The following is a 25,914-nucleotide window of genomic DNA, read 5'->3' as shown; positions in this document are numbered from 1 at the left end:
GCACGGCACCTCGCAGCCCGGCTCCGACTCCTCCGGCCCAGGGCCTTGCCGCATCCTGCCGGGGAGGGAACACAAACAGCGTCGGGGAAGTCACCTGGCTGGTCGCCCGGGAGAGGCGACCGCCCTCATCCGTTTATTTCCTCCCTTGACCATTTGTTCAGCGACTGTCCCCTCCGTTCAGGTTCCTTATGGCTACAGTGCCCCAGCCCCGCCTCACCAGCACGACATTCTGCCCTGCCTACCCACTCAGACACTCAGTGCCCCTTTCGGTTCTTCAAACTCGCTACGCGTTTTCCTATCGATATCTGCAGGAGACAGATGGCACACTCTCAAATAGGATAATCGGAGGAGAGTCTAATAAAGGAACTATTTTCAACAGCGGAGTCGGCGTTAGGGACTCCAGCAGGAGGAGGGCTGTTCCCCAGGCTACTAATAGCAAGGCGCCTTGGCCGCCCCGGGGTCTGAAGCGGGGGAGCAGGGAAGTTACTGGAACCTGGAAATACATCTGTGTAAGGAGGGTCCCGTGACAGGAGTTGAAGTCCTGGGTCAAGGGACTAAGGCCGCCCCACAGAGACCCAGTGTGTGCGTGTGCAGGAGAGAGAGGGTACAATAACTCGACCGTCCTCTGCTCAATCCTGCCTGTCTCCTGCCCATCTCCGGTAGGTGCTGAGCACTGACCACACTGACCTGAGCATTCCCCCGATAGACAGCATCCTACACACAGCATTCGCGCAAACAGATTCAAGTATTTATTGGGAGCCTTTTCTGTGCCAGGCAGTGAGCAAGACAACCATAGTTTCGGTGTGCCCGGAGCTCCCAGTCTGGCGGGGGTGCCATGGGGAGGCACCGGGTGTTAGGGGAGTTCATAGAAGGGGCGCTGGACCCAGGTGGAGGGGAGTCAGGGAGGGCGTCCTTGAGGGGAATCTTCCAGCTGAGAAGGATGGGCGAATTCTGAGAGGGTGAAAGGTTAGAGCCCAGGCTGAGGGAAGCTGGCCCTCTCTCTAGTGAGTTCTCTTGGTGTTCTCCAGGTAGTGCCGTCTGGAAGTGGAAAGAACTCTAGGAACAAACTAACCCAGTCCCTGCCACTGGCTCACGGTGTGGCCGGGGGCAAGTCACTCCTCTCACCTGCCGGTCCTGGCCTCAGTTATCTCATCTGAAATGGGATCCCTACCTCACAGGGCTGTGGCTTCATGACTATTACATGGGCTTTATGAAAAGTGCTGGTACACAGTACAAGCTACATGGGTGTTTCCCTGTATTGTTTTTACTCGAGAGGAAGGGAGGACACTGTGTGTACCAGTTACTTTTATAGACATAATTTAATTTCATTCTCACAACCTGAGAAGTTTCTTTAGCCCACCCCTGCCCCTTTAGTTTGTCATAAGGGAAACAAGCACACACAGGACACCTGCCCTTCAGAGGTTTGCGGCGAGGCTCAGCAGAGGGGTGTTTGTGAAGGCGCTCTGCAGACCGAGGGGCTGGGCCATGCTGGTTATGATTTGGCCATTATGAACACACAGCCTCTACTTGCACACCTCCAGGGACAGGGAGTTCACTCCTTTCCATCAGCTTACTCTAGGGGGCTCAGGTCCACCCTCTGCGCCCTGCCTCTCCTTCTATCCTTCTGCTCCCAGCTGCTCTGCTGCTTCTGGAGGTGAGATCCTGCCCAGTGTCCGTCTGGCTTTCATGCCCTGGTCATCCCGGGCCGTGGATCCCCTGGTCAGCATCGTGAGAAATGAGCTCCCTGGTGGGCAAGAGAGTTAACTACTTTTGCCCAAGTGGAGAGACTGGATCCTGAATGCACCTGGCTCCAGGGTTTGCATGCCACACTTGCCAGGGTGGGGGTGTGTCCCAAGGAGCAACCAGGAGGTGGAGGGAAGTGAGACGGGTCATCACAGCACGCTGCAACCGGTCTGTCCTCCACTAGCCCAGAAAGCAACTACACTCTGAGTTGAAACCCAAGAGGGCCGGTCCCATTAGCATAAGGATGGACTTCTTGCAAAGGTGTCCCACAGCACAAGCAGCTCCCTGGGGGAGAAAGAGTTCCCTCCTAGGAAGTGTGTCAGTACTTTTTCATTTTACTATCTACTGCACTGGGCGCTCTGGACACACAGCGACATCAGATCCAGCATTCACTCTGGGATCCCCAGTCTGGGGGTCGAAGGACACCCAGTTGGAACACAGAAGGTAAAAATTCCCAGGTAGGGCTCAATGAGTATCCTCCCTTCTTGGCTGAGTCTAGGCACTTCAAGCCAGGGGTCATGATGCAGACTGAAGGGCCCAGCCTACAGAAGCTGACTCAAACACGCCACCGTCACTCTTTTTTACACCCACATCCACTTGAAACCATTACCCAAGCACCTCCTCCGCATCCTCCCCATCTCAGACTTGTAGACACCACGCAGCTGGGGCAGCCCTGCAGCCTAAGCCTTGCCCCATGCACCTGGCGCTTACCTGGCCACACCCTCTCCCAAGTGCTCCGCAGCTGCTGCTCTCACAGGTATCACTCCCGCCTGCTGCCCACACCTCTGGCAGCCCAAGCTCCAATGTTCGTGCTGCTCTGCCCAGACCCCCGTTCGCTGTTTGCTCGGGCTCAGCTGCGGGAGGACAAAGGGGCTGGACGCCAGGAGGAAGGGGGAGGGAGAGGAAGGGAGAAGCGAGTGGGGAGGGGGATGCTGGGCTTTTGTTCTACTCTTGGACTAGCCCTGGGAGGGAGGGAAAGAAAGAAGGGGCATAAGAGTGGATTGACTGTGTGTGCAACTCCAGGATTTGGATTTGGATTTGGATTTGTGCCTGGGTTTGGGGGTGACCTGGTGCTGGCCTTGTTCCTGAATGAGGACAAGGGTTTGAAGGTGTATGGTGCTGGAGTTGGGGTGTGGGAGGGGTGTCATCGTGCAGTTGTGGGCATGTAGGTTCCAGGGTGACTGCGTGATTGTGGAAGTACATGGAATGAAGTGACTGTGTAGCACTGGGCTGCGTGTGGACATGTGGCTGTGTGACCATGTAGATGCCAATGTGACTAAGCATGTGTGGGGCGGGGGGCACAGTGGCTCTGAGTCTCACTCCCTTGAGCCCAAGGAGAGGCGGGAGCTGACCTCTGCCCCAAGAAGAGGAGCACTTGCCAGACATTCAGTAGCAGGGGCAGGAGGGCCACTCCTCGAGGCTACTGTGGGGGCCCAGTGGAGCTTCCAACATTTGCATGCCAGAATCTTCTAGACCCCAAGAATTATATCCAGAAGACTCCTGTTCGGAAGAGACATGTCCCTTGGCTCCCAGGAAGCATGGAGTTAATTTGATGCAGGCTGGAGCTGGGGCTCAGCTTCCCCCTTTTCCCTCAGGACACACCCATGACCAGGCAGACTCTCAGGACAAAGAGGGGAGTTACAGGCCTGCTCAGACACCACCACCGACTGCTGCTCACAGACAGCAGAAATCCCAAAGACTGGAAGGAAAGGACACCTGTGGTCCCAGGGCTGTACTTTGGCTTTCAGCCCAGGTGCCCCCAGTCCTGGGCATGGGCATGGGCCCTCCTCAGGCAGGTCCAAAGCTCGGAGAAGTCAAAGCCAAACTCCTCACATGGGGAAGAGGCCTCCCTGTGCTGAAGGCCTGTCCCAACATAGCCGGGAGGCTCAGAATGCCTTCATGTGGCTGTGAGGGCACCTGCCAGTCCCACTCCCAGCCCTACATTGGACCCAGGAGCCCTCCCCCTCTGCGTGTCATTCCTAGCTTGAGGGAGACATACATATGCGCCGGGGTCAGACTCTGGGTGGGATTCTGGCTTGGCCTGTTCTAAGCTGTGTGGCCTTTGGAGGTCACTTTTACCTCTCCAAGACTGTCTCCCCATCCACCACGTGAGGATACCGGCTCCCAGCCACTGGCACCACGGTGGACCCAGAGAAGGGAGGCACCATCCTGCCGCTTTCCCATTCATTCCTGAGAATGGTTCCTCCTCAAATCATAGGGTCAGAACTGAAACCTAGACCCAGCGCACTTGTCCCCACCCTCCTGCTGGCAATTCAGAGACAACACACATCAAAATGGCAGCTTTAATCACATTGGCCGAGCCCCTTGGGTTCCCTCTGTGCAGGCCTACTTAGCTACACACCCACCCTGACCATGTCCAGAACACTTTTACCAGGTGGGCCCTGCCCTGTGGCCACTGATGTGGGAACCTGAGGTTAAATCAGTCTGTGGACTCCTGGGTTAGGGGACTCTTCTGCCCTGAGGTCTGCTGGACACTTCGGCATAGGATCCAGTAGCCCTGAGCTCACTCTTCTGGCCATCTTCAGCTGCCCCTGGGGAATGTGGCTCAGGTCTGCTCCTGGGACAGGGGGTTGGTGGTGGCATGAGGCGGATTGGGGAGGAGGACGTGTCTCCACACTGCAGCTGGCTTCCTCCTGGGCCGAACCTCCTTGTGCTTTGAGACTGACAGGAAGAGCAGAGTTGCTTTGGGTAGAGGCCCGGCCCAGGCCCTTGGAGCAGGATAAAAACAGAGAATTCAGGTGCCTCGGGGCACAGATAGGAGGACAGACAGCACAGGTGAGCATCCGCACCCTCCATTGCCACAGGGGGCATGGCATGGCCCATGACCCATCAAAGCTTCCAAGTCAGGATATAGGAGAGGGCCTCAGAAGAGGGGCCCAAGCCCTAGGCCCCACACCACCCAGAAGGAGCCCCAGGCCTGCAGGGGCATCTGAGAGGCTGGAGTCCCGGTCCAGCTGGGCCTCAGGGGGACACGGGAGTCCCCCTCAAGAGAGGCTGCGGCTGACAAGGGGCTGGAGCCCACAAGGAGGCTGTGGAGCCAGCTCCCGAGAGCACTCCGAGTTCAGACACGCTTCCATCAGCTCTCCTAGGCTCCCCTGGCTTCTCTGTCACAGAAGGTGGGACAGACATGTCTTCAGCTAATGCCCACTCCGCTCCGTGAGGGTCTTGGTGCAGCTGCCACCCCCTCGGGGGCCCACAGGGGTGGCAGTGCTGTTGGCATATGTGTCATAACTGTTGTCTGAACATACGGAGAGCACATCGGAGACCTCTACACCATCGCTGATCTCTGCTGGGCCAGAGGGAGACAGAATGTGAGTCAGGGAGGAGGCACTCATGAGGATGGGTGACAGATGGGGCGGGAAGGCTGTACCACCCAGCTGGGCACTTGGAGGCTGATGAAACCACTGGGCTTAGGTCGACATTGAGCCTGGCACTCAAGGCCCCTTTGGTATCTGCTGAGCACTCTAGCTTCACCTTCATCTGCTGTCCCCTGGGACTCCACTTTGCAGTCACAGAAAACCACCTGTGTCCCTGAGCTTGGCACCCATGTGTCCACTCTCCTCAGGGCCTTTGTGTGTGTTGGCCCCTCTCTTAGGAGTGGCTGCCCCAACACCACCTCCTTTTCCTACAGTCTGGCTCAAGTCTTCTCATCTGTCACTCAGCCTCCTGGGAGCCTCATCAGAGCCCTGGGCCGGGTTGGGGCCTCCTCATGGCAACCCCAGCCCCTGCTTCCCTCTGCCCTGGCCACATTCTGTATGGTTGCTGCCTGGGCCCCCAAAACACCTCAAGGACCAGGGTGGGTTCTGGGCATCTATGTCCCCAGGGCCTGGCAGAGTGCTGGGCACGGATCTAAGGCTCAAGAAAGCTCTGCTGAGTGGAGTTCGGCCCAATAGAGGGACACTTCATTCTTGGTGCCCAGGCAAGCAGTGCTCCCTTGCCACCTCTGCGCACATGCCGTGCCCACCTGGAATGCCCTTCCTTCCCTCAGCTCGCTCTGCATCCTCCCCATCTCAGTGTATCAGGCACCCGAAGCATTCCTCACTGCCCAGTCAGCCCTGACCACGCCCTCCCCCACAGCACTCCCATCGCAGGAACTCGACTTTCCATGCCTCTGTTTACGTAGCTGCTGCTTCCATCAGACTGGGAATGTTGACAGGGACTGGCAAAGAGCAAGGGTGAGGCCAATATTGTAGGATCCAAGTATGAATCAGGCAAAGGGGGACAGGCCTTCAAAACAGACTCCTCTCCCTACCCCACCCCTGCCCACCAACCATGGCACTGACACCGAGCCATGGTGGATGACAGAGTGGATGACTGTGTGTGGGGGTGTGTGTTTTCACACATGTACTTATGCCTTTGTATCTGTGTGGGTATAATCCCGGTGGGTTTATGTATATCTGTGCCCTTGTCCCTACCCGTATGTGCCACACGTGAATGTGTTCGCATACATGTCTGTTTGCATGTGGGGGTGCAGAAAGCTGGGCCCAGGGCCTGCCTCTACCTGTCTGCAGGGCTGTGTACCTGAGAAAATGAGCTTCTCCTTCATGATGCTGACATCCCGGCTGGTCCGGCGCACTGCAGCGCTCAGCATGATCTGCTCAGGGTTGTAGCTTCGTATGCCACCCAGGCGCCACCTGCAGAGACGGCCCCGTGGGCATCAGGTCCCTCCTCACTCCTCCCTTGGAGCAGGGACCCTGCCTACTTCCAGAGCCTCTCTGGATGTGGCCTGAGAGACCAGCAGGACTCTTGTCCCACTGTATAAGGGGAAAATAAGCCCAGAGAGAGAGCAGAGTTGGGGCTCAAATCAGAGCCTACTGACTCTCGGCCAGGGCTCCCCGGCCTCCCTTTTACCTCCAGAGCCGTCAGTCAGCAGCCCTGGCCCAGGACTAGAGTTGGTCAGTTCTGTCTCAGGTGTCCCCAGTAATACACCTGGCTCTCTTTGAATGGGACAGATTTGGGAACAGGAGGAGCTTAGTAGGCATGACTCTGTTGACCTAAGCTGGGGCACACACCAATCTCAGGGAGTCCAGCTGATGTCTCTTACAACTCTACCACCATGACCAGGCTAAGCGAAGCTATTGGGGAAGACACCCTGAGAGGGAGGGAAGGAAAGCAGGGGGGTGGGGCCAGGTGGTAGGGGGCTTTGCCCAGAGCTGGTCTGCACAGGTTCCCAAGGCAAGGGGGTTAGAGTGACTTGGAGTGGGGCCAGCTGCTGCTCTGTCCTGACAGTCCTGCTGGGGAGGGAGGTCAGAGCATGAATCCCCCTGATGGCTGAGACAGGTGCAAGGTAGGGGTAAAATTACTCAAGAGTGGGCTGGGAGGTGGAGCATGCATAGGGCATACAGGGACCAGGCACTAAGTGGAAAGGACTCATGTTTCTGTGCCCAGCCCAGGCCACTGTCTTCACTATTGTCATTCCTCTGAACTAGCCCCAGGTTCCTGACCTCTGAACTTAGACCTTTCCTGGGATCTAGGCAGAAGGATCACTGAACTCTCACCCCTGTCCCCACCAAGAGGAGTGGGTGATCAGCTTGGGAACAAGAACCCAACTGTCTCAGGGACTGAACCCTGCTTGGGGGATGGAGGGAGTCAAGACTCCACAAGAAACCAATTGTGAGTTACTAGATGGGGTCAGCGCAGCAGAAGCAGACAGACAGATGGACAGGTGGATGGATGGATGAACAGAGCAGGCAGACAAGGGGAAAGCAGGAGGCGGGGGGTGGCACAGACACCCTGGCGAGGCTGGCTGCCCTATGAATCGTTGAGGGCAGTGAGCAAATCTCTCCCTGTTCGTCGCTGTGCCCCAGCACCATCAACACCTGCTGTGTCCTGGGAGCCTGACCTGTACTTGTTGAGCGAATGAATGGAAGAATAAGGCCCGCAGGGAAATGGTATCCTCCCCTGGCCTTTGTCCCCCAGGGTCCCTTCCTCCATCAGGCCTCTCCTGATCCCCAGGAGACAATGACACTGCCCTGGCTGTGTCTGAGCAAACCCAGCACGTCTGTGCCAGCGGCTGAATCACCATGGGGCAGCCTCCCTGACACGCTCAGCTCCCCGTGAGAAGGCCCAACTCCTGCTGCAGACACAGCACCAGCACCAGCAGCCGGCGTGTGTGGATGCTGGTTAACTGGGCGGACAGAGGAATGACTCAGGGAGTGTCCCATAGCCAGGGACAGCGTCTCCTCCTAGAAGCTGGTTGGTGAAGCTGCCTGACCCAGGAGGGGCTAAGGTACTAGACGGAGGGAGACTTGGGTCCCTGGCTCTAGGTCTCATCCTGGAAATCCACGTCAAAACCCAGGACAGTGTCAGGCCAGGGTCTCTTGGCCAGCCACATCCGGAACAGGAAGCTCAGCCACTGTGGGGTCCTCTCGGGGGAACAAGGAAAAGGCTGTGTGTGGGGGGAGCAAAGCAGGGATGGGTGTCACAAATAGAATGTAAAGAAGAGAGAGAAAGAGATGGGAGAGGCAGAGACAGGTAAACAGGAAGAGTGAACAGTGGGAGAGGCAGAGCCAGGGAGGGAGAAGATGGGAAGAGAGAGGCAGAAACTTGGTAAGGTCTGCCCTGGACAAGTGGTGAAGACCCCGGTGAGTGCCAGAGGCAGGGGGATGGCGGTGCCCAGGTAGGGTCCCCTCCTCCAGAGGGAGACACTTTGGTACACAGAGAGGCCAGGTCAGGAAGCTGTCAAGGAAACACTGGTCCCCACCTGCAGAAATGGCCGTGGGAACGGGGAGCAGAGGGACACACACAGCAGTGGGACGGCAGGAGCAGAAAAGAGGATTGCAGGGGTAAGGGAGGCTTCAGGCAAGGGCGGTGTCTGCGAGGTGACCCAGGCACAGGGTTTGGTGCACGGTGGGTTTTTAGACAGAACTGGAGAAGGGGATGGCAAGAGGGAGAAAGAGGAACAGGAGGAGGAGGAAGACCACACCAGAATTACCTGATCAAGTGATAGCTGTGAGATGCCAGAGTGCAGCAAAGAGAGGGGGAGGGGGAGAGAGGAGGGACATGCGCCGATCAGAGCAGGATGGGACAGAGAGAGAACGTCAGTAAAGAATAAAATCCCAGACCCTTGGTTCCTGGCTGGGTGGGGGCCCCGGGCTGGCCCTAGACCCCCCCTGGGACCAACCACACCTCCCCACTTTGAGCACACCCCAGCCATCTTGCTGAGGGCTGGTGGGAACCCATGCCCTGGCTAACGGATGAGCAGGCCAGCCTGGAGAGGAACTGAAATTCACCTAAGCCCACACAGCCACTCAAGACGGAGCTTGGCTCTGGGCTCCCAGCTGCACGTTCATTCCAGAAGCCACCCAACCTCTGTCTGAGGCAGGATGGGGCCACCAGGGTCCTTCCTTCTCCCCTGGTCAGGCCCGCTCCTGGCTGAGGGCCCAGGGCTCAGGAGCAGGTTCACCTGGCTGGGGTAGGGGCTGGGCCTGCTGTAGGGCAGGGATGGCCACGGAAGTGGTCAGATCCTACTCACTTCTGGAGCACGAAGATGCCCACGATGAGGGTGAAGGAGACCAGGTCGGCAGTGACCCACATGAGACAGTACTCGTCCGGGGGCTGTGGACAGACGGCCCGAGGCCAACTTCCAGTCACGGCCAGTCCGGACTGAGGCTCCAGACTGAGGGTCCGTGGACCAGAGGACCCCACATGGCCACTGGGGAAGGGCAAGGGAGGACTCTGAGGGGGTCTGGGGGCTGAAGATCGCATTTTGCAGGTGTGGGCTCCGGGCTCTATGGGCCTGGGGGCCGGGGCGTGTGTGTACACGTGTGCACTCTCAGGGTAGGAGGGGACTGTATGGTGCTAAGGGCAGAGGGCGTGTGCTAGGCCTGCAGGGTCTGTGTGTCCAGGGGCCTCAAAGCAGGAGCCAGATACTGAAAGACAGTGACTCTGCTCCTCCCTCCCTCCTGACTCTCATCCCATCGGTCTTGCCCCTTTCCCCAGGCTGCCTTCCCTTCACCCTCCTCTCCCACAGAACCATCCATATCTTAGGTCTGATTCATTGGCACTGTATTCTCTCAGCCATAAGGATACCCTCCATCTGCCTTCTGCATGCTCAGGGAGGTGGCAGTGGAGCCACCACCTATCTGCAGGGGTACAGTCAACCAGCTAAAATATTGTTTTACTTGCTATTCTCTGAGCAAATTTTAATGTTTCCTATTCTTTTTTATTTTTATTTTTTGAGACAGGGTCTCACTTTGTCACCCAGGCTGGAGTGATCACAGCTCACTGCAGCCTCGACTTCCTGGGCTCAAGCAATCCTCCCACTGCAGCCTACCAAGTAGCTAGGACTACAGGCGTGTGCCACCATGGCCAGCAAATTATTATTATTATTATTATTATTTTGTAGAGACAGGGTCTCACTATGTTGCCCAGGCTAGTCTTCTACTCCCGGACTCCAGTCATCATCCTGCCTCTGCTTCCCAAAATGCTGGAATTACAGGCGTGAGCCCCGCGCCCGGTCAGTGGTTCCTATTCCTGTCCTGTTGTTACCCTCCAAACCAAAGAAACCCAAGTAGCTCTTTACTTCTCTAGAGCCCTTAGTGATGCTTTTCTCCCTGTGGATCAGGCCCAGGGTCCTCCCAACCCCTTAGTGCAGATCCCAGATGCCATGAAATCCTCATGCCTCAAGCCTGCACCCCCACCACAGACTCCCCACCATGCCAGAGACCTCCCAGGGACAGCCCCAAGCACAGAGCTTGCTGAGTGGTCAGGGCAGGCCATAGGCAGCTCCAGCACTGCCCCCCAGGTGCCCCCTGCCCCCCAACTCACCATGATCCAGAGGGGGGAAGGCACCTGGGACAGGGTGTGGGAGTTGTCAGAGGTGACGGATGGGACCCCCGCACACCACAGCAGGGAGAAGAGCCACGGTGCGTTGACTGTGTAGAGGTTCACACTAAGGTTCCAGGACGCGTAGTCCCTGTGAGGCAGGGGAGAGGCGGGTCAGCATGTGGACTCTGGCAGCTCCAGGCCCAGTGTGAGGGCTGGTAAAGCATGTCCTCTTCACCACTTCACAGCCATGCCCGGGGGAAGGAACGTCGGCTGCAGAGGGCCAAGCTCGGGGACAAGCCCGGGTCTGCCCGACACACCCTGTCGTCTTTGAACCATGTGTGCCCGATTCCTCTGTGTGCCCATCCCTCTGCCCAACTGTGTGTGTGTTTTGTGGGGCGGTGGTGGCAGGACTGAGGGAGACTCAGTCCCACCCTCTCCTGGAGGAGCCTGGGTCAGGGCAGGCACCTGAGCTCCTGGCGGGACACCTGAGTGTAGCGCAGGTTCAGCCGTTGGATGTGGCCTCTCCGCAGGCTGGTGACCGCCTCCTTGGAGCCTGATGTCTGCTGGAAGCCGGGAGCCACCTTCCGCACCAGGGGCCTCTGCCTGCTAGGCAGCCACATGACCTGCAGGCAGGAGAGAAGCAGCCTCGGACTTCTCTTCTGCACAATGGGTAAGAGTACCTACCCCTCCTAGGGACCTGGCAGGCAGTGAAAGCTCAGATGCAGTCATTAGCAGGGCAGGACTCAGTCCCAGCCAAGGTTGCAAAGTGCACTGGGAGCAACTCAGGAAGCTTCCCTTCTGGCCCGCTGCTAGTACGGGAGGAAAAACCCAAACAGCCACTACTCTGCACATGGCCACTAGCACTTAGTGTGCCGCCCTAAACTGATGTCAGATTTCTCTGGTCCCAAATTATGACACCACACAACAGGGCAACACTTCACTGAAATAACTTGACAGTCTGGACCTTTACACATTTTAAAGTGTTTTCTTGTTCTCCTCTTGTCCCATGATGACCCTGCCAGGGAAGTAAGGGGTGTGTGATCCCCATTTTACAAATGGGAAAGCTGAAGTCCGGAGTGCAACAGGGAGAGGCTATGCAGCAGCAGGGCTCTAGCCAGGCCAGAGCTCCCGGGAGCAGAGCTGCGCTGCAGGGCCTCACCTGGTGCTGGGGGAAGCCAGAGTGCAGCACGGCCTCCAGAGTCACGTTGAGGAAACTGTTGCGGTAGGGGTGCTCCCGGGGCGGGTCACGCAGGTTGAGCAGCAGTGTGGCATTGCCCTTGGCCAGCTCCAGGAGCTCTGCCAGGCTGCAGATGGACTGGTTCTGGGCCTCTCTGTGATCGGAGGGTGACAGGGAGCTGGCTGTCCAGAAGGGGTCAGTCTGGCAGGGATAGGGACACACACATGGCTGCATCATCAGCCCTTTGGGGGCCCCCATATACCCTTCTGGCAACCGAGCGTGGAGACCCCTGGGCTGCCAGAGTCTGCTGGGGTCGGCAGATTGATGGCTGTGGCCATGTGGAGGCTGTCGGAGGCCCCGGCCCTCACCTTTCTTCCCCACACCCTGCTTAGCAAGAGGACGGAGGACAGCTTGCTTGGAATTGCTCCCAGACCCACGGCATTTCTCCTTCTAGAGCATTTCAGACCAGAAAACCAACCCCTCTCTAGAGTTTTACAGAGTTAACAATTCTATTTACTGCTCTCGTCCCTGTCAACCTTTTATAGTGAGGGAAACGGACCCAGAACAAGCAGTGACAACCACGAGATCTGGCAGCAGTGGCAAGAGCCCAGGAGGCCACTAAGCAGCTTGGGTGGAGGTCGGGAAAGCCCTGTGAGTGGGGGTCTCAGAGCTGATGGCCACCCTTGCATCTCACTCCTTGCAGTCCCTGCTGGTGTTTTCCATGCCTAAGATTGGGATCAGGTGCAGCCAGACCTTCAGGAACCACTGGCCAGCATTGAGTCTCTGCAGGGTGGTCCAGTTGAGCATGGAGGCAGGCCTGCGGGCCAGCTCTGGGAACTCCTCCTCCACGTTGGTGGTGCGCCGCAGGGTGGCATCGTGCATGAGGAAGGGCACGCCGTCCAGGCTGCAGGGAGGGTGGGGCCGTCGAGTCACTGACCCCCCAGATCCCTCACCTGCCCACCAGTGATGGTCATCCCACACAGTCCTCCCCACCCAGCACAGGATCCCGGCTGGGCTGCCGCTCTCTGGGCCTCAGTCTCCCCATCTGCACAGGGAAGACAGTGGGCTGGTGGGTGACCCTGAAGGGCCAGTGCCTTCTGGCTCTCTGTGAGGGTCAGATGGGGGTGGGGACTGCCAAGGAGGGAGGGCTGGGAAAAAAGCTGGACCTACTCTCTTAGCAGCCTTGGAAGGTAGGTGCTGCCTCATTTGATAATGGAGAAACTGAGGCTAAGAGAGGGAAGTGTCTAGCTCAAGGTCCACAGCCTGTAAGTGGTGGAACCTGGTTTGGAACCAAATCCCTGTGATGCTATGACGGGAACAGTGCAAATGTAGACCTCTTTGGCAAATTCCATCCGACCCCAATCCTTGTCTACTCTACCAGGGTTACCAATAGCTCATATGGTGCCTTAGTGTGAAAAAGTAAAAGGCACCCGTGCCCTCTGTTCCTCAAGGCATTTTACCACCATCTGCTAGAAAGTTGTGATAAATACACAATTCTATGTCTATACTGGGAACAGTGTCCTCATATATGTGATCCCCTCGTTCAGTACACAACCTGTATAACTATATATGACAGTCCTGCCCGTATTCTCTTCTCAGATAACCTGTTATGAGATTAGTATGGATTATTCCTGCCATTTATACTAGTGTCTACTTATATATGTACAGGGAGAGAGTGTATATGTCACTTTTTTGTGGTCTTTTAAAATGTAACTGGAGTCACAGTGACTGTATCACTCTGCAACTCGCTTTGTTTCCCTCATGAGAGTGTTGGAGCTCTATCATACACAGCCATATAGATCTATTTTTCCCTACAAGTGGCTCTGTGGCAGGGCTCCTGCTTGCACCAAGAGCATTTGTTCTTTCCTCTATTTTACATCCTGGAGTCTGCAGGAACAGGGTGCCTGCCGTGCTGTGGATAATCTAAGCCCCCCTCCTCCCATCTCAGAGGCTCTAAGACCAGAGGTTCCCCCAGCAGAGACCCAGCTGGATGCTGATGTGTGTGGGAGGGGTTAGAGGAGTTATATCCCCTCTGCTACACCTACCTGATGGTAATGTCAGCCTGGAGCCCATACAACTTCTGCTCGAGGGCCTTCCGGAAGGACATGAGCGTGTGCTCTGGAGCCAGCTGGGGGAGAAGGGGTGGTGAAGGGAGAGCCAAGATTCAGCTGATGTACTCTCCCCAGCCAATGGGAAGTCTTCCATGTTAGGAGGCTGGGCTAGGCCTGGTTCCAATTCTGGTTCCTCCACAGAGTAGCTATGTGACCCTGGGCACCCACTCAGCTTCTCTGAAGTTCAGCTTCCTCAACCCGGCTCTGGTTCTAGCCTTGACTCTGCCTTTAGCTATTGTTCTGACTTTGGGTATATTTCTCTGTGGATCTCAGTTTCCCCATGTGCCCTCAGAGATGTGTATTCATGAGGGTCCTTATGCCCAATTAGGAGAGTTGGGGCTCTAAGCCTTCCTAATTCCATCTCATCTGAGGACTCTGTCATACCCTTTGCTGCCACTGGGGGTCAGCACCAAACTAAGGATTGGGCTAAGCCCAGGCCCATGAGGGATAGTCCCAGGGAAGAAGGGAGGGAGGACACCCCACCCCCTATCCCCGCCCCTGTCAGTGAAGGGGTGAGGTGGGAAGGATTCCCATGGCTGATCTCATTCATTCCCACTGAAGACAATCCTGTTCCTACCTTCTCTCCCTCTGGCGACGATGTTCCCCAGCCACTCCCCTCTTCTGTGACACATCCTAGCACTGGGGAGCCAGGGAGTGGTGAGGGCTTTGGAACAGACTGAAAAGGTGCAATTCCACTTCCCAGACACAGAGCCCGGCATCAGTTTCTTTAGCTATAAAATGGGCTAACACCATCAACCTCATAGGTGAGATAACAAAGTCAGAGACCCTAGCCCAGGACCAGGCACACAGCAGGGTCTCTGTTATGAGTTTCTTTCTTCCCTGTCCCTGGCACACAGCACTCTTGGAGGACATGTTACCTGTGTCCCAGACCAGTGGGCTGTGTGAGGCACTCCCAGGGGGAGCAGGACTATAAAGGCATGAAGAGAGAGGCACAGACTCAGTGGAATCCCACCCATCTCTAAATATCCTGTGGCCGGGCCTTCCACCAGGGACCACTTGACAGGGGCCCATGCTCCCTGCTGCATGGGCTGGGGCTGCAGAAAGCAGAAGCCTGGGAGGGGTTACGAGGACCCTCAGGGCAGAGGAAGTGTTTGGGAAGGGGAAAGTCTTTTTTGGAAGCTTTTAGACACAGTTAAGGTCTCTCTGGGTTAGGTGCTGGCCTCCTGGAGAAAGATGTGGAAACCTGGCCCTCCCTGGCCAGACTCAGGACTCCAGGAAGGCCCAGAAGCATACATGTTGCTGGGGTGAATTCTTAGTCTCCATCTCAGAGCTTGCACCTGCCTCAGGCCCGTCCAAGTGGGGTTCTGTTGTCAGGAAGTTGTCCATGGGGGCAGGGGGGTAGTTACTCAGGCGGGCAGGGCACTATGGTTAAGAGACCTGGATTTATAAAACAGCAACTCAAAGTACTATTAAAAAAGAGTCCTAGCTTCAGAGTTAGTGCAATCGAATATTAAAGTACATGTACACATACGCACAGAGGGACAGGCCGCATCTGCATAGGAACAACACGTCCGGGGCACACAGTCTCCAAGACAGAGATGTACACTTGGGCCCACCACACACAGACATGTGGACCCAGAGTCAGAGACCCCCAAGGCAATGCACAGGGACACACAGAGATGACCCTTGCCAGCCCCTCAAAAACTACCACCAGGGCATGATCAGCCAGCCAGTTGCAGAATGTGAAAAATCCCACAGGACAAATGACTGAGTTTCTCAGGACAAATGAACAGCCTGAGGGAAAAAAGGGAGGGGTATTTTTTTTTTTTTTTTGAGACAGAGTTTCACTCTTGTTGCCCAGGCTGGAGTGCAATGGTGCAATCTCGGCTCACTGCAACCTCTGCTTCCCAGGTTCAAGTGATTCTCCTGTCTCAGTCTCCTGAATAGCTGGGATTACAGGCGTGCGCCACCACACCAGCTAATGTTGTATTTTTAGTAGAGATGGGGTTTTTCCATGTTGGTCAGGCTGGTCTCGAACTCCTGACCTCAGGTGATCCGCCTGCCTCGGCCTCCCAAAGTGCTGGGATTATAGGCATGAGCCACCGAGTCCGGCGAGGGGATTGTTACAGACCAAAAGGCACTCCGGAGACACACCAACCAGATGCATGCTGTGGACCGCATTTGGATCCTGATTTTTAACAACTAAACTGTAAAAAGATATTTTTGAGACAATAAAGGGAAATTGAACATGGATTCTATTTTAGATAATATTAAGGAATCATTATCCTTAATATTGGCTGGGTGTAATAACAGCATTGTGGTTATGTATCTTTCTAAAGTCCTCATGTGTACAGATATATCCTGAAGTGCCTGTGGGTAAGACGATGCGATGCCTAAGATTTGCTTTACTACCCCAGAAAAAAAAGTAGCAGACAGATGAAGCAAGAATGGCCAAATGTTCGTAAGTATGGGATTGGATTCATTACTTCCTTCTTCATTATGTGAGTCATTATATGCTTTTCTCCACTTCTACATATATTTGACCTTTTTCTACTAAAGAAAACCATCTTTGCTGGGGCCACCTCACACACCCACCTTCCTGCTCCAGCATACCACTTGTGTCCCCTAGCTGCTGGAGGGAGCCCGGGAGATGGTAATCTGAATCACGGAGACAGGAGAGGCCGTCATTTTGAGCCCCTCAGAAGAGTTCCCCTGTCCCCACTGGGAAGGCTGGGCTCCAACTGATCCTCACAATAACCAGCAGCAGGGGCATCCATACCTTTGAGGCACAGAGTGGACTGGTGACCCCCTCCAAGATGCACAGGCAGCATGTGGCCAAACTGGACCCCAGATCCAGATCCCCACTGGCTGCCTCTGGGAGGGGCTGGGGTCAGCATGGCAGTCTGGCTCAGGGGCTGGAGTCTTATCGAGAAAATAACACCCATCACACGCAGGGGGCCAGACTTCCAGAGTGAGTGGTAGCCCGGCAGACCCAGCACCTCCTTCTAAAGCAGTTATGTGAGGCCCCCTTACTACCCTGAGGTCCCACAACAGCCTGAAACACCGGGAAGCCAAGCCCTCAGGAAGTGCCCACACCCCCGCCCCCTCAGCAGGGTGGGAGTGGTACTGCCTCTGTTGAGAAGCCCAGGGTTCAAGGCTTTCATGGAGGAAGACACCCTGGTCCAGAGAGATGGCCATGCCCAAGGTAACAGCAGTGTCTACCTCTTACTTTCTGTGCGCCACGTGCTTATCTGGGCACTGCACACATGCTAACTCCTGCTCCTCATAGTCCCACGGCAGGTGCTCTCTCTAATCCCATGGTACAAGACGAGGGAACCAGGCACAGAGATGGAAACTGTTGGGGCTCCCACAGCTGGTGAGGGCCTGTGCCGGGATGCTAACAGGCAGCACAGCTCTGGAGCCTGCCCTCTCACCGAAGCTCTCCTGCAGGGCCATGGGGCGGCCCAGTGGCAAAATGCGGCACTGACTTTGACCCTTTCCTCTCTCTCCAACTCAAGCTGGTTCAGCCATACTCACTGTCACAGTGGGCTCTGAGCTGCCTCCCAGCTCTCCTGGAGGGTTCTCCTGATGCCTGGTGGCAGCCCCCAGGCCCCACACTCAGCATCCATCTCCTGGGCCTTCCTAACCTGCACCTGGGTCTAGCCTGGGCCTAAAACCCTTCTGCATCTTCGCAGGGCACTTAAGACAAAAGTGAAATCTTTTTAGGAAGATGCCTTCAGGATGCTTCAAGATGTGCTTCCATCCCAGCACTCCCGGCCTTTTTACCAATCCTTCCCATGCACCTCCCCTCAAAAAGCTACAGATGGTTGCTACTGTTACATATATCAATTTCCCAAGAAGGTCTCCCCCATCGCACCCCACCCCCATGGGGCTGTTAGGACCCTGAGGTGGCACTCACCATGGGGGCCCCACGGTGGCCAATGAGGGCGGGCTTGGGGCCAAGGTCCTTCTTCTCCATGATGCAGGGAGAAGAGATGGTGAGAGGGGCCAGGTAGAGGGCAAACACCACGGTGAAGAAGGTACAGAGAATGGTCACCTGGGAGGCTGCAGGTAAGGGGCTGTTAGTGCTGCCTGGTGAGCCCTGGGCAGGTTGGGGTGCAATGCTGCACCCCTCTACCCCCGACCTGTCAGGATCCAGGCACTCTTGGAGGCAGCCTTTATTCTTGCTGGGAAGGTGAACCCCGCCTCTAACTCACACAGACACACATGCATGCAGGCAGAGAGAGACATGGAGGAGGAATACAGTGTGAGGCCGACCGAAGCTGCGGCCCTCCATGGACTCTGTGGGCCACTCTGAGCCAGGATCCCCCTCACTGAGTGCAGGGACCCCACCCCATCCCCAGGCCACCCAGGGAAAGCCCAGGTCATGGCAGCGCCAGCTGGTCTTGGCACCTGCAGGGATTGGAGGGGCAGGTCCTTCACAGTTCTACTCACAGGTCCGCTCTGCGCGGGCAAACTGTCCTGCCACAATCCAGGAGAGCACAGTGACTGCTGCCAGGGCCCCCACATGCAGGAATGGCGCCGTGCCCTGCGTGCAGGGAGAGGGAAGGGAGACCAATGATGCCCAGCTCTGCCCAGACCCTGTGTCACCAGCCTCCTACTTCTACCCATGGGCAGGCAACCATGTCTCCATCTGCCAACTGAGGACACTGGGAGCCTCAGGACCCTGGCATCCTCCCTAGTTCTGACCTGCTCTGTGACTCTGGGCCCCTCCCTGCCCCTCTTTGGGCCTTGGTCTAGAGGAAGGGAAATGACAGAAACGCTGTTGTGAGGGTCCTGGGGGAGCAGCCACCCAGGCCCCGTCCCCACTCACCTGCAGGGAGATCAGCAGCACCTCCCACTCGTCCTCCCACAGCTGGGCCACGGCCGACATGGCCACCACCGTGGACGCCAGGATGACTACCAGCCCGATCTGGAGGGGGAAGAGTCACCAGACAGAGACTCAGAGTGGGTGGGAGGGTTCCCAGTGTGTCTGAGAGAGGCACCAAAGGGAGAGACAGAGGGAGCAGGAGAGGCCGATGGAGCAGGCAGAGGGGAGGGAGGAAAGAGACAGGCATGGGCTGCCAGGAAACCAGAGACCGGCAGACAGACACGGCAGGGAGAGACTGAGGCAGGAGGAGGCTGGCAGACCCAGCGAGGAAGGGACAGCGAGAAATGAAAGGGAGGATGGGGACAGGGGGAGGAGGGAGCTGTGAGGAGGGAGGACATTCAGTAGGGATACCTCCCTGGGCCTGGCAAGTTAGTCACACCCGCCCAGCCTCCTGTCACCTCAGCATGGCACAGCAGAGGAGGAAACCCACTTGCCAAGGCCATGCCCAGGCCTTAGGGGAAGGAGGCTGAGGACCTGGGTCCACTGCAGGAGCCTGGAGTGGGCTCCCTGGGCTGGGCTCACAGTGGCACTTCAGGCAGGGGTGGGTGGTGAAACACAGCTCCACTTGCCCCATCTCCACAGTGTGCCCTCTCCCGGACTCCCAGCATCCAGGTCCACCATTATGGGGGCCACCCTCCTTGCAGCCTCCAGAAGAAAGCAAAGCACAGCTCTCATGGAGGATGAGGTGGCACCTCCAAGGGACAGAGATCTCTGGGGACAGGCGAGACCTGAAATCTTCAACCATGTGAAGCTCAGCAGAGGTTTTCGGCTCCTCGGCCCCCAGCCCCTGGCCCCTGGCCGTGGATCTCACTCCACCCACCACCCTCCCCACCCCCAGGCCTGTCTCTCTAAAGCCCAGGTTGTGGCTCTCCTCCAAAGCCTCCCGCAGCTCCCAGTCTCTGGAAGGGTCAAAGCCGCCACCTCTGTCTCCCTGGTTTCTCTAGACTCGTCTCCCACCTCCCTCCAAAGGCCTGTCCTCCCACAGCACTGCCGGCTGCCCTGCCTCCCTGGAGCCATTCTCGCTGCCGGCAGGGCCCTCACTCCCTTTCTCCCGAGGCAACTTTTCCCAGAGGCAGTAGCGGCCAAGAACCCTCTGACGCTGAGCAGGGACAGTGGCATTTCTAGACGATGAGCGTGGGGCGGTGGCCAGCATCTCCGCTCCCTGCCCAGGGACCTTCACTCGTTGGCGGGGAAGGCTGAGTGTCGCCTGGATGAAGTTTCCCTTTGGGGGTTTTTCATTACAGCCCATCAGCCTGGAAACGAATGTTCCCCCAAGAGACGCGAGTGAGGCCGAGACAGGTGAGCAGCTGGAGGGGCTGTGACATGCGGGCTCAGGGCGGGAAGAGGCACAAGCGTGCCCGGGCCTGTGGGGGTGCTTCGCGTGGTCCCCAGGTTGGTTCAGCGGAGGTATGGGCATCCTCATCTCATACACGGGAAGCGAGGTTCGGGGAGCGGAACAGCTGGCTGGGTCACGGAGCTTCGAAGGGGCAGGACCAGAAGCGAACACCTTCTGCCCATCTCAGGGGGTGAGGGGGTGTGTGCTTTCTCTGACAGCACGCTGGGCTATGCAGTCTCAGGGAGGCCCAGCCGCGCCTCCAAACCCCTGAGAACCCGGCCCTCGGCACTCCGGCCCCTCCTCCCGGCTGACCCCGGCGCGCAGCTGCCCCCTTGTGGCCATCGTGGGAGGAGGCCCTGCACACAGCGAGTTAAGGGTGGTTTCTGGGAGCTTCTCATCACAATACCTAACTGTTAATGGAAATGACTTGCAATAAAACTGATTCCCCAAACCCTAATACAACTAAAAATGTTATTATCTCTGGGTTCCACAGTTGCTTTGGCGGTAATCATCACGCTCAGCAACATCACTGCATGTTCAGTGTCTGTGGGACTCCCCCTACCTTGCATCATTAAGTCACAGCAATAGCACTGACACCCAACAACGCAACCACCATCGCTCCTGAAATCTGACTGAGAAGGATGAATCCCACCCTAAAGGCCTAGAGACAGACCACCGTCCTCCTCTGAGAAAGTGGCTTTGAGTTCTCTGTCCTCGTGGGACTGTGGCTTATAATGGCAATGGTGGGAACAGGGGATACAATAGAGTCTTTCATTCACTCGATGAGTCTGGCCAGGGTGCTGGGACCTCAGAGAAGGTGGAATCCTGCCTTGCAGGGGTGCAACGGCTGGCCTCTTAGGGGTATCTGACCTCTGGGATTTGCAGTCCAAATGGCAGACAGTTGGCCCAGGGTTAAGAGCCTCACTTGAGTCACGGTCTTCAGTCAAATCCTGGCTCTGCTACCTATTGGGGATCTTTCCACATCCTCTCCAGGAACCTTTCCAGAGCTGTGAAATAGGGATAGTGAGTACCTACCTGGAAGGCGGTTGGGGAAGATCAATGAGGAAATGCAAGTGAAATGCTTAGTACAATGGCTGGTCAGAAGAAAATGCTTACTAAGTATCAGTGGTATCATTTAAAAAAGTGAGCATGATATCATGGGAAAAGGGTTATCGTAAGGAGTGAAATGATTGTGATTTTCTGAGTGAAAGGTGCCCGACACATGTGGTCAGCACCCGATAAATGATGGTTACTGCTGTTATGGTGAACACAGTGCCTGGCACACGCAGGAGGTGCTCAGTGAATGTGCCTTCCTTAAGCCGCTGCTGGAGGGACAGAGGCTGGACACCAGGAAAAACCATAAAGCTGGGGCCAGTGCATGGAGAGAAGTCTGAATTCACCAGGAGAGGTGATGAAGTAGACACAGCAGATGGCAGGTAGAGGCCGATGGAGGCTTGGTAGGAGGCAGAAGCCCCAGCTCCAGCCCAGCTAGTAACTTGCCTTGGGGCCGTGTGTTACCCAGTGCTCCTCTCTGGGGTTCAGGTTAGGTCCCTGACAGACACCTCCTCTGTGCAGGTCCTGGGTTGGGGGCTGTTGCCACTGAGGCAGGGGAGTCAGGCGAGGACACAAGAGCAGTGCAGTGTGCTCAGGGCAGGCTGGGGAGGTGTGAGCTGTAACCAAAGCACCTCATAGAGGGTGGTAGGTGGGACAGGAAGCGGGGCATCTCAGTGAAAGGGCCTCTTGTTTACTGTAAAGCTCCCAAGAATCCTAGAGCCTGCTCCCTCACCTCCTGGGTACATCAATTTATCTTGAACACTCACCTGGGAGAGATTTCTGGGAAACAGGAGATTTTGGCAGATTGGGGAGGAGGAGGGAGAAGATCTGGTCCCCATATGGGCACCAGATCTACTCAGCACCCAGCCTGCTGTGAATGGCTCCCTCTTACCCTGTCCTGAGCATCTCTGTCCTCCCCTCCTCAGGACCCAGGGGAACCAGAGACTCTCAAAAGAAAGTTCCTGATTAAAACATACTATAAAACTGTGGTCTTTAGAGTGCTGTGATGCTGATATAAGACCAGATAGATAAATGAAAATAAGCAAAAAGTTCAGAAATAGATCTGAATACATAAAGAAAATTTAGTATATGATAAAAATAGCATCTCAAATGAGTAAAGGACAAATTCTCAGTAGAGAGAGTTGGGAACATTGGGAAGCCATCTAAAAAGAACAGAGTAAGATCACACTATACCCCAAAATAGCTTCCAAAAAGAGAAAAAATTAAATGTTAAAAACGTGGAGATATATAATTACCAAGTGACACCATAGAGAAATTTTTATAATCTTGGAGTGGGAAAGACCTTTCTGAGTCTGACACAAAACCAAGGAGTTATCAAGAGATGACAGATTCAAGTACGTAACAATTAAAAAAAAATACCCCCATGGTAAAAACACAATGAACAAAGTCAAAGGATGAATGACAAACTAGGAAGAATTATTTGCAGTTTGTTAGCCAAATGGCTAATTTCCCACATCTATAAAGAGTTCCTGCAAATGAATAAGCAAAAAGCAATGGCAAAAATGGCAAAAGATATGAAGAGACAGTTTTATAGAAAAGAAAACACAAGTTACTCAAACCAAACATGTGAAAAATGCTGAATGAATCTAACTCACCCGAAGGGAAATGCAAATGAAAACTACAGCAAGATACCATTTTTCACCCATCAGGCTAACAAAAGCCAATAAATCAGCTGATGCTTTATGGGCAAGGGTGTTTTTATAGAACAACCATCCATTGCTAAGAGAGCATGAATCGGTGGCACTTGGCAAGGAGGCCATTTGGCAAGATCAAAATGATGAAAGTACACATTCTTCACCCAGAAATTCCTCTCCCAGGTCACCACCACATCGTCCTGGCAAAAGACAGAAAGCAGCTAGGATGTTGATCTGATCTATCAACAGGGAACTGGCTAGATGCCTAGGGAATCAGGGAATATCCAGACCAGGGAGCAGGAGAAAGGGATGGACACCAACAGGGATGCTTTAACGCAGCAAAGAACAAGCTCCAAGAATTCTGTTAAGGTGCAGAACAGAGGGTAGAGTAGGCGACTGTTTGTGTTTAAAGAAAAAAGAAATGCATATGTACACGTGCATGTGCTTACAATCTGTCTGGAGAGATAGTGAGGAGACTTTCTTTGCATACTTTTTTGTGCTTTCTGTATTTTGAATCATGTCGATGTATTACATGGTCAAAAATTAATTAAAACAAGCAAAAAAGAATAAATTGTCCTTAGAATTTTAGAATCAAATCACAGAATCTTGGAAACAGAAGAGAATTTCCAGGCCCTGCTGGAACACTCTGAGCTCTGGGGGACTCCCTCCTGGTGGGGCAGGCCCAGCTCTGGGTCAGCTCCACCTGGAAGGACCCTGCTCGTGCTGCGATCTCACAGAGGGGCAGAGGGCAGAGGAAGGCACCCTGGCAGCTGGCACCAGCATGGACAATGGGATCTGCTTCCTTACATTGATCTGCCAGCTCCAGCTGGCTCAGCGGCTCTATAGGTCTCTCCACTAGGATCAAGCAGGTGTGACCTTACCTGCTGAGAGCCAGGCATGGCCCCAGAAGGTGACCACAGCATGTGCCAGCTGCACCTAGGGTACCAGCTGGCGCAGTTCTTTCAAATGCCAGCTTTGTGGCCAGGAGAAGAAAGTCCCTCACAGAGGGACGGTGGAAGCCCAGAGGAGGCCTGTGAGTACAGTGAGGGGCAGGAGGAAGGTGGAGGGACCAGGGGCTGCTCATGGCTCCTACCACTCTAAGACTTCAGTCTCTGGGGTCTGACTCCCAAGCTCTAGGCCTGTGTAACAAACCAACCTCAGTGCCTCCCTGGATGCTCACAGGCACCTCCCACTCCACACAGCCCAACCCAGGCTCATGCCATCCCCTCTTCCTTTCCTGTTCCACATCCGTCTTCCAGCTAGAAGTGAGCCCCTACCCTTGGAGTCACTCTGGCCCCATCTCATGGGCTCATGGTAGTTTCTGAACATTTCTGCCCTTTCCTAAATGGCAGGCCCACAGGGAGCCAGGCTCTGGGGAAAGGGAGATGATCCAAATGTTCCTGAGAGGGAGGGGCTCTGCCTTGTTAAGCTGGGTACCACTGTGTGCCCACCAGGGCCTCAAGAAGGCCAGGCATCAGAAACACACTTCAGTACTATGCCTGCAACGGACGTAAGGCAGAGAGTTAAGGCTCCAGAATTGTGTGAAGCCTGTCTGCTTTGGGCCCAGCCCTGAGGGGGTTACTGGGAACAGGGAGATGGAGGTTAACTCTGGCCTGCAAGGAGCACCTCGACTGGATGGGTCGGGGTCAGGAGCCAGACGGATACTAAAAACACAAAAACACAGCTCTTCAGACATGTAGCAGTGGGGGCTGCAGGGGCTGAGGAAGTCCCGGGAGAGAAGCCTGTGTATGTAGGGGAGGTACTGAGGAAAGGGTCCGAGAGAGAAAGGGAGGACAAGAGCAAAGTGCTAAACAGGGGAAGGAGGCAGATATGCTGGGAGAGCATGGGATGTCTCCTGTAGCAGAAGCTGAGGGTGACTGTCCCATGACGGGTTGGGGCCAGAGCAGGGGCCAGATCATGCCAGGTAGGGAAGTTTGGGTCATCCTGGGAGTGGTGAAAAGGCTTTAAGTTGGGGAATGCCATCGCCAGATCACAGTTTTCAAAAGAGCTCACCAAAGAAGGAAGAGGCAGGTGAGACCCGAGGCAGGGCCCCCAGAGGGTGGGTGCCACGGTATGAACTGTGGAGCTCTGCTGGTTAATCGCATGACTACGGGACCAGGAACCCGGATCTTCCATGTTTAAACTGCGAACCTTGGGCAAGTTACTTAACCTCTTTGTACTTCAGTTTCCCCAACCACAAAATGGAATGATAGCAGTACCTACATCACAAGGTTGCTGTGAGCGTTAAGTGAGTGAAGACGGGCGAGGTTGTGAGAAACGTGCTTGGCACATAGTGAGTGCTCCGTATTAGCTATGAGAACAATTCTAACGGTGATCCAGGGTAGGGATACGGTGGCCAGGCCCTTCCTCTGCTGCTGCCACCTCCAGCTTCCCCTGCCCTCTCCCTGCCCTGGCCGAGGCGGCCCTTACCTTGTGCAGCCAGTGCAGGTTCATCTGCTGCCCCACGGCAATGTGACATAGTGCCAGGACCTGAGGAGGGGCCCACAGGGTGATTGTCAGACCCGTGTGGGTGGGAAGGCTTTGCCAGTTTCTCAGACACCATGCTCCCCACTGCTGCTCTGGGTCTGACCCTGGGCAGAGGCAGCAAACCTCCCTCCAGGCGATGGGAATGCCCTGCCCTCCCCAGCCCAGCCCAGACTAGCCAGCCTGAGCCTGGCCTCCTCCCAGATGATTCCAGGCCTCTAGGTTCTTCCTTTGTGGGATTCCCCATTAAGAGGTCACTGGGAGCTGCTGTACTTGGACTATGCAACTTCATTCATCAAACATTTTGGGAGTTCCAGTCCCTGAGATTCTGAAACAGACTTGAGCCTGTCCCCAAGGAGCCCCCAGTCCAGCATAGGGGATCCACCTGCATCTCAGTGAGTGGAATATTGGGAGCAAGAATCCAAAGCAGAGGCTCCTGTAAGAGGAAGCCTGCAGTGAGCCCTCTTAGCCAGGACAGCTCTCACTGGGTCCAGGGCAAACATTCCAGGAAAGGGCAGCCTGGAGAGATGGGCAAAAGCAAGAGGACTTCCTCCCTTGGGGGACCCAGGCCTCAGAGGTGCAGCAGCCCTAGAGGCCCTGGGCAAAATCTGAATTCATGTGCCATATGTAGCCAACTTCCTACTAGTGGCATGAAATAGCTTCTGATTAGTTGCTATTATAAATTAACATAAAAATAAAAATTTTATACATAT

The 25,914-nt window shown here is 55.5% G+C and overlaps 3 protein-coding genes across 5 annotated transcripts in view; 1 reads left to right on the top strand and 2 right to left on the bottom strand.

Annotated features, from left to right (window-relative positions):
* The window catches only part of RPS3 (ribosomal protein S3), a 38,169-nt gene extending 35,454 nt beyond the window's left edge, over positions 1-2,715 (top strand). Inside the window, exon 8 of the mRNA XM_011942018.1 lies at positions 2,704-2,715. The gene's annotated coding sequence lies outside the window, so the exon portion shown is untranslated. The remainder of the gene's footprint in view (positions 1-2,703) is intronic.
* KLHL35 (kelch-like family member 35) overlaps positions 1-4,587 on the bottom strand; it is a 13,443-nt gene extending 8,856 nt beyond the window's left edge. The window contains exons 1-4 of the mRNA XM_011942072.1: positions 4,554-4,587; positions 4,272-4,321; positions 2,455-2,597; positions 10-55 (exon numbers count right to left, since the gene is read on the bottom strand). Of these exons, the coding sequence (XP_011797462.1) occupies positions 10-55; positions 2,455-2,597; positions 4,272-4,321; positions 4,554-4,587 (273 nt within the window). The remainder of the gene's footprint in view (positions 1-9; positions 56-2,454; positions 2,598-4,271; positions 4,322-4,553) is intronic.
* GDPD5 (glycerophosphodiester phosphodiesterase domain containing 5) overlaps positions 4,033-25,914 on the bottom strand; it is a 54,472-nt gene continuing 32,590 nt past the window's right edge. Inside the window, exons 5-17 of one of the 3 annotated variants that reach the window (XM_011942012.1) lie at positions 25,148-25,207; positions 18,617-18,715; positions 18,238-18,331; positions 17,702-17,847; positions 13,756-13,838; positions 12,464-12,614; positions 11,693-11,911; positions 10,999-11,156; positions 10,534-10,681; positions 9,239-9,321; positions 8,699-8,713; positions 6,286-6,398; positions 4,033-5,050 (exon numbers count right to left, since the gene is read on the bottom strand). In XM_011942012.1, coding sequence (XP_011797402.1) covers positions 4,902-5,050; positions 6,286-6,398; positions 8,699-8,713; positions 9,239-9,321; positions 10,534-10,681; positions 10,999-11,156; positions 11,693-11,911; positions 12,464-12,614; positions 13,756-13,838; positions 17,702-17,847; positions 18,238-18,331; positions 18,617-18,715; positions 25,148-25,207 — 1,518 coding nt within the window. In that variant the 3' untranslated portion in view covers positions 4,033-4,901. The remainder of the gene's footprint in view (positions 5,051-6,285; positions 6,399-8,698; positions 8,714-9,238; positions 9,322-10,533; positions 10,682-10,998; positions 11,157-11,692; positions 11,912-12,463; positions 12,615-13,755; positions 13,839-17,701; positions 17,848-18,237; positions 18,332-18,616; positions 18,716-25,147; positions 25,208-25,914) is intronic. The other 2 variants (XM_011942013.1, XM_011942014.1) reach the window with 2 other exon arrangements.

Source organism: Colobus angolensis, unplaced genomic scaffold (assembly GCF_000951035.1).
Source record: "Colobus angolensis palliatus isolate OR3802 unplaced genomic scaffold, Cang.pa_1.0 Scaffold205, whole genome shotgun sequence".
Classification (NCBI taxonomy): domain Eukaryota; kingdom Metazoa; phylum Chordata; class Mammalia; order Primates; family Cercopithecidae; genus Colobus; species Colobus angolensis.
The sequence above is the reverse complement of the archived record's forward strand: the minus strand, read 5'-3'. Positions and strand labels throughout refer to the sequence as shown.